This window comes from Schistocerca serialis, chromosome 1 (genome assembly GCF_023864345.2).
Source record: "Schistocerca serialis cubense isolate TAMUIC-IGC-003099 chromosome 1, iqSchSeri2.2, whole genome shotgun sequence".
NCBI classification, from domain to species: Eukaryota; Metazoa; Arthropoda; class Insecta; order Orthoptera; family Acrididae; genus Schistocerca; species Schistocerca serialis.
In genome coordinates, this window is record NC_064638.1 from 499173838 (window position 1) to 499188792 (window position 14955).

Below are 14955 nucleotides of genomic sequence, written 5' to 3' on the forward strand. Positions count from 1 at the left end.
TCAGAAAGGCCATTAACAAGCATGTACACTGGTTTTGTTGACTCTTGACTTATCTACAAATCTATTGTCAATCAGAATTTGAAAGCTATTAGCAATCCTAGTCGAAAAATCTACTACTATGATCAGGTTAAAAGACTCTACTAGATGCTCTAAATCTACTTTAGTGTTGCTCTCATTTAGAAAATTGATATTTAATTTGCCTAAAATTATTAAATTTTTGGATTTTGAACACAGCGGAATAAGAGAGACTCCAGTTGCCACAGGAACATATTCATCTTCCCTGTAGGAGCTTCGCAAAGTGCTAACACTACAACTGGCAAGATGTGCAGTAGGCCCCATCTCTACTGCATATATTTCAATATCTCATTCTATACAGTGACTCTTTAACTCTAATGCTTTGTAAGATATGTTATTTTTTATGACCTAATTTACATCACCATCTTTTTCCAATATAGATCTAGAGTAATGTGTTGATAGACAGTAACCACTCAACTGCAACATTTCAACGTCTTTCAGATAATGTTCACTAAAATATAATATATTAGCATCTTTTATTCCTTTTGGCTCCTCTAAAAGAATAAAAATTTCACTTGCTGAAACTGCATACTTTCACACAAAAAAGTATCTGAGGGCTTTGAAATAACTATTTCTTCTCTCTTGCTCATGTTACTTTCATCACTGTTGGTGGCATGACATATAGGAAGCTGACAGACAGTTTTATTTCTTGAAAGTTGATCTTTAATTATTTCACTGATGTGATCATACACAAACAGTTTCCCTTCATAGTTCAAGTGCATTCCATGTTCGGTGTACAGGTTTCAATGCAGCTTACTTATTTCCAGTACTTCGCATTTATCGCATGCTGAACACAGTTTCTTTATTTTAATATGTCTTCGGGATTTCTTTGTTTACACACGAAATGTAAATCAAATCATGCCTTTGAGGCACTGTGGCAACTATTGTGTTTCTAGATTTATTCACATCTAAAAATTTATGTAAGTTTTCACACAAACATCTGCTTCATTGTCAGCTACATCATTCGATCCCATTATGCAAACAATAGTCACTATGTTGTGTAATTTTCGTCTGAAAAATCAGCATCTACAATATGTCAGGTTCCTGCCCCACGTTTCACTAGAACAGTCACTGTTATGTCATGATTTTTCTCTTGTAAAATATTAGATAGCTTTTTGCCGTGGCTGTTTATCAGTAAAACTACACCACTCTTTCTTCTTTTCTTGATGATCCATGTTTCTTGTTGACATTATTTCCAAAAAGTTCCTTTGTTCTCAAATCATTGGTATTTTCAAGATCATGACCTTTTGTAGTACAGCCGCTATCACAGTCACTTTGCAGAGCATAATATTTGCTATTTTGGAAGACTGCAATTGTTGATGCAGATTTTGTTGATCTTTTTGTGAATAAAGAATTGCCTTAATGAACACTTTTGTCTACTCAGACAATTATTATTTGTTAACTACTGATCTGAATATTAAAATAACGTGTGTTTGCATAAAATATAGAATATACATTTTTATAGTGGCAGCCTTGGATTTTCATTTTCCCCACAGGAAAAAAAGTTATTTTCCTATTCTTCCTTCTTGCATTTTGTTCAGGTGCAACAGCCACCTTTATTTTCGTAGCTCATATCTGCTATTTTAAAAATATTAACTTCTCTCTGCACATAATTATTTTTAAAACTATTCAGTCCCTTGTAGCCTTTCACAGATTTCAAGAACTTTATTTCCGATTTCTGTATCTTCCTATGATGTTTAGTACTTATTGTCGATGTCTTTGAGCTGTAAAGCAAATCTGGCACAACCATCACTCTGTAAAATTCTGTGTGTGTCTCTTTTCTCATTTTTTTACATAATATCATTCAGATTGTTCCACATATGGGCTGGTGTTTATTCATACAAGATATTGGAAGTGAGACACTTATTCAATAAGTCCATAGCCTAGTGGCAATTTTGTCCAGACTGGATATTTGGTTCTAACAAACATTGTCTTAATATTTTGTGTAGAGGTTGTCAAGTTACACCTCGTGCAGATCTGATGAAGGCTCAGTTTGTTGAATAACAACTTGCCTATCAGTAAACAATGTTTTACTTATGTGCATTCTTATTCCAATGTAAGGGATGCTCTACATCACTGATATACTCCTTGGTTGATACACATTTCTTTAGAAGTACATTTTCTTTTTCAGTATTTGTGTATCAGAGTGTAAGATTTTTATGACATCCACATGATGGAGAAGGTAAGTTTGTCTAATCGTAGAGGAGGAGGAGATTCATGTTTAATGTCCCGTCGATTATGAGGTCATTAGAGACAGAGCATAAGCTCATATTAGGGAAGAATGGGGAAGGAAATCAGTTGTGCCCTTTTAAAGGAACCATCCTGGCATTTGCCTGAAGTGATTTAGAGAAATCAGGGAAAACCTAAATCAAGATGGCCGGACATGGGTTTGAACTGTTGTCCTCCTGAATGCGAGTCCAGTGTGCTAAGCAATGTGTCACCTCGCTCTGTAAACGATTAGGATCTTTTGACTCTGTCAGAGGCCTTTTTGTATAAGGGGCATTCAAAAAGAAATTAGCCGCAGTCTGGAATGTGCAAACCAGTGACGGGAGGGTAATACCGTGGCATGTGTAACGAGGTGTAGTTCTGACCAGAGCGTGAAAGTTCACAGCCCATCGCTAGAGGGCAGGCATACACGTCACGTGACTATACAGAGCTAGCAGCAGCATCTATCAATCTTCCAACACCGTCAGTCGCATTGGAAACAGTGACATGGAGGCGTCAAAAGAAGAGCAAAGAGGTGTTGTTCGTTTTCTGACAGCAGAAGGAGTAAGAGGAACGGACATTCATCGATGAATGTCACTAGTGTACGGCGAACACTGCATGTCCCTTGCCAGGGTCAAGGCATGGCACAAACGCTTCAGGGAAGGATGAGTGTTGTCAGCCGATGATGCATGGTCTGGAGCACCACAATGCATTACCAATGACATCATCCAGCTGGTGGATGCACTGATTACCCGAGACTGCCAAGTGACAGTGAAAGCCATAGCTGCCGTGGTCAGATTGAGTGTCGGAAGTGTTCACACCATCATGAAGGAATGACTGCATATGCACGAAGTGTGTGCCCAATAAGTGCCTCACAGTCTTCAACCAAACCATGAAATGTGTCAAATGGCCCACTGTCCTGCTCATCTGCAGCGTTATGCTTGGGAAGGGAATGCGTTCCTGGCACGAGTGGTGGCTGGAGATGAATCATGGTGTCATCAGTTCAAACCAGAATCAAAACGACAAATTCTCCAGTGGAAGCATCCAGGGTCACCACCACCAAAAAGAGCCAAGGCCATCCACACGAGTGCAGGAAAGGTATGCTGACGTCCTTCTTTAACCAAGATGGCCCCCTTCTGCTCCACTTCCTGCAGCACAGGACAACAGTGAATGCCCAGCATTACTTGCAAACCTTGACCACTCTTCACTAAGTGATAAAATCAAAATGACCGTGCAATCTCACCTGTGGGATCATTCTGCTCCACGACAATGCAAAACCTCATACGGCCAACACAGTCGCGGCACTCCTGCAGAAATTCAATTGGGAGGTTCTCGGCCACCCTCCATGCAATCCCGACATCTCTCCCTGTGATTACACCATTTTTGGTCCCCTTAAAAAGGTTCTGAGGGGCGATTCATCTCAGACGATGACGTCCAGCTGTACACGCAGAACTGGTTGACATCGCAGCACCAGGAATTTTATTAGACAGCTATTCACCACCTTGTCTCACAGTGGGACAAGTGTCTCAACAGCCAGGGTCAATACTTCTAACATACAGGTACTGGTTTCTATAATTATCCCTCTGGCTCATTTCTTTTTGAACGCCCCTTATAATAATGTGTTGTCTATACATTACTGATTGTCTCTAAACTCAGCTTGTTCTTCAAGCAGTAACGTGTCTGGTTCGAATTTAATATCCCATTAATTATTTTTCCCATATAATTTATATGTGGTGTTTCATAAACTTAAGCCATACTTCTATCATCTTTTCTAAATATAGGCAACACCAGACCTTTTCTTCAGCCACCAAGAAATATGTAGACGGCCAGGACTTGTTCATTAGGTGCAACAGTCTTCGTTTAAAGGGATTACTGGCACATTTTAGTAATTATGAATTCACTTCATCTAAAACATGTGCTTTTTAGTTTCTCAGTACCACAAGGCTTTTGATTTTTCATAGTCTTACGTGAATTTTGTAGTTTCAGTACATAACATTAAAAGTGAAAAATGAAAGCTCTCCTGAGCTTTAGTATAAGAAATGCAATGACATAAATTAAACTATTTTCTTCATACCAGTTATCAAAACTTATCTGTATTAATCAAAGCTGTTAACAATCTCAAACATGTCTACACACACACACACACACACACACACACACACACACACACACACAGGTGAAGTGCCCATTTTAACACTGCTGGATTACAACATGTTTGAAACTGCTGACTTTGATATGACACTTTTGAAAATTAAACAGGCAAAAAAACCCACCAACAAAAAGGGAGCCTACATCTACTCACAAATATTTCTCAGAATTCAGTCCTTGGGATCTTAATATTTTCTTCTTCCATATAAATTATGTATCAGTTGTCTTAATTTTCCTTTTTTGACTATTACTCACATTCTGATGATATCAACATGCACCCGAAGGCCAGTAGTCACTTCTTCCAGCTACGGCATTTGTTCAGTATTAAGTCAGGCATGGATCTAGGCCTCAAACGGAACCTAAAGAAGTTGCAACTGATCCTCATATGGTACATCAAGCCTGCCAGTAATCCCTTTCATGAAGTAGTTTCTCGCGTACTCCGCAATATCTGTTAAGTTAGCAAAAAAACATACTAGATCTCTGTGTGATCCTGAATGAGCATCTAAACTGGGCCAAACACAATGTCCAGCATGCTAAGAACCTTTCACTTCTGTCACTTATCAGATAGATAAAAAAATCTACTTACCAAGTGACGGAATGGGAAAACACATGTAAAGGGTAAATAAATGTACAAGTTATTTGACCCAGTAGCTCTCTCTTTTGGCAGAAAGGTTGAAGGGGAAGAAAGAAGGACGAAGGAAAAGGACTGATGAGATTTAGGAAATTAGGAAAGTTCAGAAATGTCTCCCAGAAACCATGGATCAAGGGAGGTGGCATGAGAAGGAAAGACTCATTGTTAGGGACTGTACTGGACAAGATCTGTAAACCTGAGATCTTAAAGGCGGAAGGCATATTAATAAGCAAGGCAGCGATAACTGACAAAAATTTCGTGCTAGAGTTAATAAGAGTAGAAAGCTAAGTGCCTTATATGTGGTAGAGGTGGGGTCAGGGAAAAATAGACAAGTCAGAAAATAAAATATATACAAATCTAAAATAGAGAGAAGAAAGGAATAGTTAGTGAGAAAAAAATGTTGAGTACAATCTTTAATGATCTACCACCTTCCCCTTCTTGTTGATGTTTGTGTCCCCTTATCCTCACAACATGCAGATCTATTTGTACCTGGAATCTGAGTGACCTAGCTCCTAGTTCCAAAGCTAATGCAATCCATTCTTCTATTCTCCCTAAGGAAACACAAGTTCCAAATGCTATGTATAGTTGGGTGTGCCACATGGTCGTGCCCTATGGTAGCTGGCTCCAAGATTGTACAGAATAAGGCACACACGAGGCACAATATCAGCAATTTTGGTCACACCCACATCTTCAAAGGTGTACCACGGAAATTCACCATCAGCCCCACCACCACTACCACCAGAGAAACTGCTGCGAGCAAACAAACCATTGATGAGAGAGATTACCGTTGACTACTGCAGATTGTAACAGCAGATAGATGAGCATTAGCAGACAAACACTTGCCAGTAGAATGCTGGACAATAACTGCTGAGTAAATAAACCATCCAGAACTACTACTTACAATAGATACATGTCAAAAGGCACTAATTAGCATGAGTGCATAAACAATGCTACTGAATGCTCAGAGCATGGGAAATGTTTGTCTACTAGGCTGATTAACTGCAGTGTGGACTGGCACAAACCTATGATAGGGCATGAAGAGATTAAGAACCAAATGAGGCAATGCGTTCTACTTGGCAACAAGGCTCTTTTCAGGTAGATGTGGTAATCTCACAAGTGAGTGAATGTCTATGTAGAATAAAATGGGCCTCATCTTATGTCTACCATGTTTTGCACTGTTAATGGTACAGGAAACTACTGCACAATCACGAGCATCCATTTGTTCACTTACAGCACCCAAAAAGTAATATACTTTCAACAGTCTATACACCAATCCACTGCTTTCAAATTGTGTCAGAATGACTGACAGAAAATTATAGACATGAGAGTATTCATCTGGCTCACAAGGACATATAAACTCAATCTTACTGAATACGTCTCTCAGTGAAATGTGCACACCTTAGGTCCAGGTCCAACTGGCCTCAATGAACTGGGGATTCTTGGATGACAATGTAACCCCAATATCTCATGATGTCCATGCCATGATGCACCACCACTGTCATCAAAGTGAACAGATGGCAACACAATACTAGGTAGATGTGCCTAATTCAATTGCTTGTACATGTGTGATTAACATTACCTTAATATTTATGCTCCCAAGCATAAAATCATGTGTATCTGCATTACTACTGTGATAGTGTTTCCTATGACAGTGTAATTTTATTTGCAAGATACATTCTAAAAATATGTCTGGTTAGATGTAAGAGACAGCCTGGAGGTCTTAACCAGCTGAACTAATGCATTACAGAGAGAGACGGAAACAACAAATATGAATAAATAATAAATTCCATATTTATGCATGTTCAGATGAAATTATGTAACTAAGGCCATACATAAACCTTAGGAAATAATAAGAAAAATATGATTTCCATTTTATAATACAGCCTCAGAATCACTGATATGTTCACTGTGGTATTCATTTATATTATTGAACTAATTAAAAGCAAAAGAGAAAGAAAAACAGAAATAAATATGAACCTTTCTTAACTTTCTTGTGCTGCAGTTCATCATCATTTTTTCTTTTAGCTGTATCAGAAAACTTCTCTTCACAGAGTCTGGCCATTGCTTGCTCCACACTCCAGTTGCTGCGTGCAAGGGCATCTTGTAATTCCTGTAGACAAGTGATCACAATTCACATTTTTTGATGTGTTACCAAATACCAATGGATTGCATACATATTGCCCAACCTCAGAACGTTTGGAAATTAATTTTTAAGCAACCAATTATGACAAAATTCTTTGTGGAGTTAATAAGTAACTCAAAGAAAAATTGACATATGGGGAAAAAAAAACCATGCAAAGTACAAAATAAGGGCTTCAAAGGTCTTGATTTAGAGCTACATTAATTCAAATACAAGAGCTGTATGTAAAGCGGAGATTGACACGCTGGAGAACATGGAAAAATTCTGAATTCAGAAAAAAAACAGCTACTTGTAATACGTCGTCTTCATTTCATACCATCGAAGACAGAATATCATCTTTTCAGTGTAACCGTAAATTTGCTGCATTTGAGCATATGTAGCACACAAATACTCAAATGTTGCCGCTGCTATCACAACAAAGGATTAATTGATGATGATGGATTACACCTGAATCAGAATAACAATATGACTGACAGCTAACTGTATACAAGACACCTACCATAGGAAAACTCAATCAGAGAGTGAGATTGGTCATGTCTTATATTCTCAATCATTTTTTTCATGTGGGGTACCACAGTTTTATATTTGTTGAAAGTCACTGTAATGGTTCAACCTCGGTTCGCATTACTGGCCAATTTTGCCCTTACAAGCCATTCTCAGGTGCTACAGGTGTATCAAGTCAGATATATACGACATGTTCACACCTATAATAACCATCAACTGGGGTGATTTTGGACACTGGAGGGTGGGGGGAGGAGGGTTTCAGACAGTATGGTTTATTTTCTCTTCCCTGCTGCAGCAATGAATTGGCGCTCATTTTCACTTCCACACACCAGTTATTTTGAGTTATTTACCGTTTTATGTTCCACAGCTTTTCTTTTGGCTCGATTGTTTACCTAGGTAAATATCTGGTGGAGAGTCTCACTGTTGAAAGTGGAAACTACCTATTGTTGCAACTGGTGAGATAGTATTATAACTGCAATGGTCAACAAGCCCTGTAGCGTATGGCATTTAGACAATTCCTGTAGAAGTTTGTCCAGTTTTTCGTGTACAGTTATAACATGACGAGAGTTTTTATAAAATTGTGGACTATTTGGGGACATTTCAGATAATGTTGAGAAGGTATTACAGTATGGTAATCGTAGAGAAAAATGTGTGGTTTGTATCGAATATCTAGATCGATCCTACAAAATAAAGAATGGGAAATAAATCCAAAAACAATTGGGAGTACAACCAGTATGAAACCAGGAATAAGAAGGAATGTCAAGGTATCTTGAGGGCTGTACATTGGAGATTTACTTTCACTAAATTGGGTATTAGATATTTAGTGAAAGGCTACCTTGACAAATCTGGCCGAAAAGAAGAAATTTTCTAACAATTTACCAAGAGGAGAATGAGAGGTCAAGCAGTAGTAAACAGGAGCAAGAAGAAATGTTGAAGCAAGGTGTCATAATAAAAACTGACCTTTAATACATAAAATTCATTACCGTATTCAACAGACAATAACATGCTTTTTCAAAAAAAAAAAAAAAAAAAAAAATTGGCTCCAAATTCCAGTGCATCTTATATTCGAAGTTGATATATAAATGTTCAGTGTTTGACTTAAAATACCTGCTAGTCTTAAAGATGGCCACATTCAATGCCGCGGGAAACCTATCTCTATCTAGCATCACTGGCTTGAATTGGCAGCTGCAGTGCACTGACACAACAAACATGATGCGCAGATTCACAAGCTTTCCCTCCCACCCCACCATCACACTGTCAAGCCTATGTTGCATCATGGCGGTCTATGGTGCCAGTGAATTTGAATTGATTTGTTATTGATAACAGTAGAATATTTTTGTTAGTAGCTAGTTTTGTAATGGAAAAAAGGTATTCATGTGATGTATGTTAAAAACAGAAAACGATGAAAATGAAGAGGAGGAGGAGGAAAAAGAAGGTGTTAAGTCACTAAAATCAAATAGGAAGAACGTAGAATAAAAAAAAAAAAAAAAAAAAAAAAAAAAAAAAAAAAAAAAAAAAAAAAGTCAATTTTTGTCTGAATTCCTCCCACATACTTTGTAATTTCGGGCAGAGATTTAAAAGCGTGTGTCTGAAATCATCCCAATCAATGGTGTGATATGAGACACATTATTTCTAAGACTGAAATACGTGTGACGCCATGAATTACAATAGTAACAAACATTAACATCGTCAACAATACTGCACAATGATAAGGGATTGATAATTATAACCTCTCATCAAATTAGTAAGAATGTTGATTGGCTTCAACACTTACAACTTAGTGTGTAAACAGTGCAACTTGTGATTTTCTTATCGTCTCAGGATACAATTGTTCACACCAAACGTAGAGCAGTGTTGAGTGTCTCCCCTAGGCCCGCTTGCATATTCAGGGTGTATAAGCGGACAAGGGAAAAAAATTCCCGGTTTTTTCCCAGATTTCTCGGTTAAAAATACATTTTCTCCTGGTGGAAAAAACACTTTTCCTGTGTAGTGGCAGTATACTTTCCATCGAAACTGTAAAAGTTATCAATCCTCTGAATGGCTATGGTTTTATACATCGGCATAGAACTTCTCGGCACTTTAGCATATATAACTCAGAGGGAAAAAACAGACGTTTTGGAAAGATCTTTGATGTGCAGCAACATGTATGCTGTATATTTTCATATTGCAAAAGTATAAATGCAAATTCCACAAAACACCGCATGTTACTTACTGAAGCATTGAAATCGAGATTGCTATCGCTTTTGTAAGCCAGTCACAGCTCACGCCACGACATCTCGCCAGCGGATGACAGCAGATATTCAGAGTATACGACATGTGATGTAGTCAGCCAATAGCAACATCACTGTTAAGTAGCGCGAACACACAAATAGGAAAAGTTAATGGTTTAAATTAATATAGATAGTGTTGCTACAGGAAAAGCAAAGCTTTCACATATGATATTGGTCTCTAAGATTTGTGAGGACGTACAATCACTGGCTCACCCCCTAATAATATTGCTACCCTACCGCAGCGAGAACAAATGTATCTTTTCCATATAAGTTCTCTGAAGTACGAACTCTATGCTACATGCATTGTGTATACACTGCGAGAATAAAAGTATTCATAGGAAGTGACGGGAGTGCAAGTGATTATCATCGTAATCAGCACGCTCGCTCCCCACTACCTATAGATTAATAAGCTGCAAGAGAAGCTAAGCTTTCACATATAATGCTGATCTTTTTTGTGCGTGTTACACTTAAGATACATCACACAAATGTGCCAGTAAAATGTTTAATAACGACATAAATGTCTGATGATCTGGGCTCGAAATTCTTCTAAATGGCTACCTTTCCCTTCCTGCCCTCCTCCCTCCTTATCCATTACCTTCACCCCTCTCTCTGTCCATTTCCTTCTTCCCCTCTCTGTATACCGCGTTCTTCCCCCCCCCCCCCCCCTCTCCCTACCTTTCCCTTCCTGCCCTCCTCCCTCCTTATCCATTCCCTCCTGCCCCCCCCCCCCCCCCTCCGTCTCCATCTCCTCCTCTACCCACCTTACCGTCCCCCAGGTGTACCCCATCTGCACATGTAGCCCCTGCGAAAGAGGTTGATAAATCAAGCTGGTACTACTTCAACATGCCTGTAATGCAGCACCGTCTATCTCTCAGGGCCTTGGAGGCACTCTTTTTCCCATGACGAGTAGGCAGCCTTGTAAAGCAGCTGATAAAGTAGGCCAATACAACAACACAGCATGCTTGTTGTGTGAGGCAGCCTACAGGTCGGGGGGGGGGGGGGGGGGGGGGTGATCAACATTTCTTGCCCCTGATGTGTAGGCTGCCCTGAAAAGCAGGTAGATAATATTCCCACATAACGCATTTGTCATGCAGGCCAACCAATACAGCAGGGGCGTAAAAAACATGCCTGTCTGTACCTCCACAAATACTGGAGCTAATGTGTTGTAAACCTAGTTATGTTGGTCCTCTCAGGGCAAGGAGTTTGTGTGTCAGATCTGGCCCACTGCACTCCAGGGAATTGGACGTAGCTCTTATATATGCACGCACGCACACGCACGCGCACGCGCACGCGCACGCGCACGCGCACGCACACGCACACGCACACGCACACGCGCACACACACACACACACACACACACACATTCTCTCTCTCTCTCTCTCTCTCTCTCTCTGTTTTGCATATTACATATATACTAGCCTCTTCCCCATCGCTTTACCTGTGTGCATTCCCCATCGCTTTACCTGTGTGCATGCACATCATGCATAATGCACAAATCTCTTAGCCATCTCCTCCTCTACCCTCTCTGCTATCACCTCCTTACCTCCCTAATTTGTCCGTCTCCTCCTCCCACATCTCAGCCCATCTAATCTCTCCTCCCCTCTTGTCTCTCCCCTCCCCCTACCACTATCCATCTCTTCCTCTCCCCCTTCTCTCTCTTTCCCTCTCTGTGCATCTCCTCCACCCCCTCTCTCTATGTCCATTTCCTCCTCTCCCACCATTTCCGTGCATCCACTCCCACTCCTCCTCTACCTACCCATCCCCTCCTGCCCCCCCTCTTCCCCTAACTATTCCCTTCTCCATCTCCTCCTCTATTCATCTCAACCTTCCCCCTGCAAAAGATGTCAATAAAGCAGGCTGGTACAACAACAACAACAACAACAACATGCCTGTTCTGCTGGCAGCTTTCAAGTCAGGGGCTGGAAAATCATTTCTTGCCCCTGACTTGTAGGCTGCATTGCAAAGCAGAATGATCAGGCAGGTGATACTCTCCCCACAGAATATTCCTGTCATGCAGAGCAGCCTATATGTCATGGGGAGGACAAAAGTAAGTCTTTACCTGTATCTATGCTCCTATCTGAACTAGGTGGTTGTAAACCCCCACAGTGCTGATACTCTTGAGGCCTCCTGTTCCTGCGCCAAATTTGGTTGATTTCGATCCGCAGATTTGGGAGGAGATTCCAGACGTACACCCACACATACACATACACTCACACACACACACACACACACACACACACACACACACACTTCAACACAAATATCTCTGGAGCAACAACAGAAGTGAAAAACAACTTTCACAGGTATGAGTGTACAGCACGGGCTCATATAAGGATATACTATGCAAAATTCTAAAATGTATGCATATACTAGTTCCAACAGAAACTTTTTTCTAATGGACATCCCATATTATTTCTTATGCAATCAATAATATGAAAAAATGGTGTTGGCTATATCACAATACGTCAATTACATCCAGAGAAATTGTAAAGCAAAGTTGACAATTGAAATAAACTAAATGCACTGCAGCTGGATGTTCTGAGATGCAAGTGTGAACTCCATGTTGCCTGTAATTGTGATGTGATTGATTTACTACAAAGGAACAAATGCTGTACTTATTGCTATTTACACTGTTATAACTGAACTGGAAACAATACAGATGTCTGTTGAAACCTAATGAAAAGTGTTTACTCATTTGTGATTTGTTGATCTTGACTACAGTACTAGAATGGGTATAACTGTAACTAAATATTGAGCATGCCAGAGTAAACATAATTAACGATGGACCAAGGATATAACAGAGGAGTAAAGACTATTTGTAGGTACTTTTACATTAATTACATAGCGTACATGACATGTACAGCATGAGTCACTGAACATTTTAATGACTACATTACAACTGAACTTTAGCACAGGCTGAAATGATTACATAAACATACAATAGTATCCACAAAATGAACATACGTTTCTCAGATACACACAGAATGTATGCCAGTGTGTAATCACATTTCTCTTGGTAGAAACACCACAATGTACATCCGAAGAGATCGCAATTTACATGGCAACACCGCTGTGAATGCTTCAGCACTGATGGACTTATACTGCTTTCAGTGTTTCTGGTGTTACTGCAGCACAAGCACCAGTAATAGGGGCTTTCGTGTTGTCCATTGTTGTTGGAATCTGCTTATACACCAGATTTTTCACATGTCTGCAGACAAATAAGTCTATGAAAGTGAGAGCCAGCTGTAAATCTCTAAACAGCACTGCCCCATCCTACCAATCGATTTGGGAATTGTTGGTGTAGTGCATTTCTTGCCTCCTTGGCATTATGCGCAGAGCATCCATCACGTTGGATCACATTATGTGACTCACATGAAGGGATGGGTCTTCCATCAGACCACATAGGATACATCACAAGAACCACATATACTGTTGCCCATCAATAGTGTCATCAATGAAATATGGACCAATGATGTGTTGTCCTGTAATACCATATCATACACTGACATGCCACTGACATCAGTGTTCTACCTGACAAAACCAATGTGTGTTTTCCAGTGACCAGTAGTGCATATTATGTAAGTTAACGTTTACATGGTTTGTAAACTTGGCTTCATCAGTAAACAGTATATTATGCATAATGTTATAGCCTTGCTGCATAACCCACTGGCAGTATTCCAGGCAAACACAAGGGGTGATCCCTGTGGTTAATGTGTCAAGGCAGACAGGTATTTTAGTTTAAAGCCAGACAAACAACAATCAAGATAAACAGAACAAAAGAAACTTCATGTACAGTAAATAGGAGCAAAGCTAAGGGCAGTATCAACTTACTTTATCAAAATATCAGGGGAATAAAAAATAAAGTAGATGAGCTATTAGTGTGTTTAGATGATCTCAAAAATAAAAATGAGACTGATGTACTCTGTCTGAACACCATGTAACTGTGGGGATGGATAGTGTCAGTATAAATGGGTGTAATTTAGCATCTTACACTTGTAGATCTAGGATGGATAAAGGAGGAGTTGCCATTTTCATAAAACAAGGGTATAAAGACAAAACTGTAGAAGTAAGCAAATTTTGTGTTGATCAACACTTTGAGGTTTGTGCATGTGAACTTCAGCTGGATAATGTAGTATTGATATTAGCAACAGTGTACAGGTCCCCATTAGGAGACTGGGAGCTATTCATAAAAGAAGTTTGACTCCCTATTATGCTGTCTATCAGACAAAAAGAAAAAGTTATTAATCTGTGGTGATTTCAATGTAAGCTTTCTAAGTAATTCTGATAAGAAAAGTGAATTAGAAGTGTTATTAATGACATATAACTCAGAATCAGTGATAAATTTCCTTACACGTATAGCTCAAGACAGTAGCACTCTAATAGATAATGTATTTGTACAGAAAGAGGATGTAAAACAAACACCTGCTTTCCCTGTGGTATATGGATTGTCAGACCATGATGCACAACTGATTAATGTACAAAACCTAACAGGGTATGTAGTTCAGAAACCATTAAGTAAAAGTTTGAGGGTGCTCAACCCGGTATCTATAGAGCACTTCAGAAAAAGTTTAAGAAATGTTAATTGGAGAGATGTATATAATGAGCCAAATGCTAATGATAAATGCAACATATTTCTTGATAAATTCATATTCCTTTTTCAACATTGTCCCCCAAAGTAAATCACTAAATGTAACACCACACATTTTTCAAAGAAACCTTGCGCTACTACTGGTATTAAAGTGTCTTCAGAAAGAAAAAGAAAACTGTATGAGACAGCAAGAACTAGTTTTACACTATAAAAATTATTGTAACACACTGAGAAAAGTTGTAAGGAAATCAAGAAATATGTATGTTAGAGAAGAAATTAACAACTCTGGCATTAAAATTAAATCAATACATAATGTTGTTAGAAAGGAGACAGGAAAAGTAACCACTGGGATATATAGTATTACTATTGAAGAGAATGAGACCATCCTAACCAA

The 14955-nt window shown here is 39.2% G+C and overlaps 1 protein-coding gene across 3 annotated transcripts in view; it reads right to left on the reverse strand.

Annotated features, from left to right (window-relative positions):
- The window catches only part of LOC126474037 (SWI/SNF-related matrix-associated actin-dependent regulator of chromatin subfamily A containing DEAD/H box 1 homolog), a 182422-nt gene that overhangs the window by 104222 nt on the left and 63245 nt on the right, over window positions 1-14955 (reverse strand). For all 3 annotated transcript variants that reach the window (XM_050101456.1, XM_050101462.1, XM_050101448.1), the window contains exon 4: window positions 7037-7169. In XM_050101456.1, the coding sequence (XP_049957413.1) occupies window positions 7037-7169 (133 nt within the window). The remainder of the gene's footprint in view (window positions 1-7036; window positions 7170-14955) is intronic.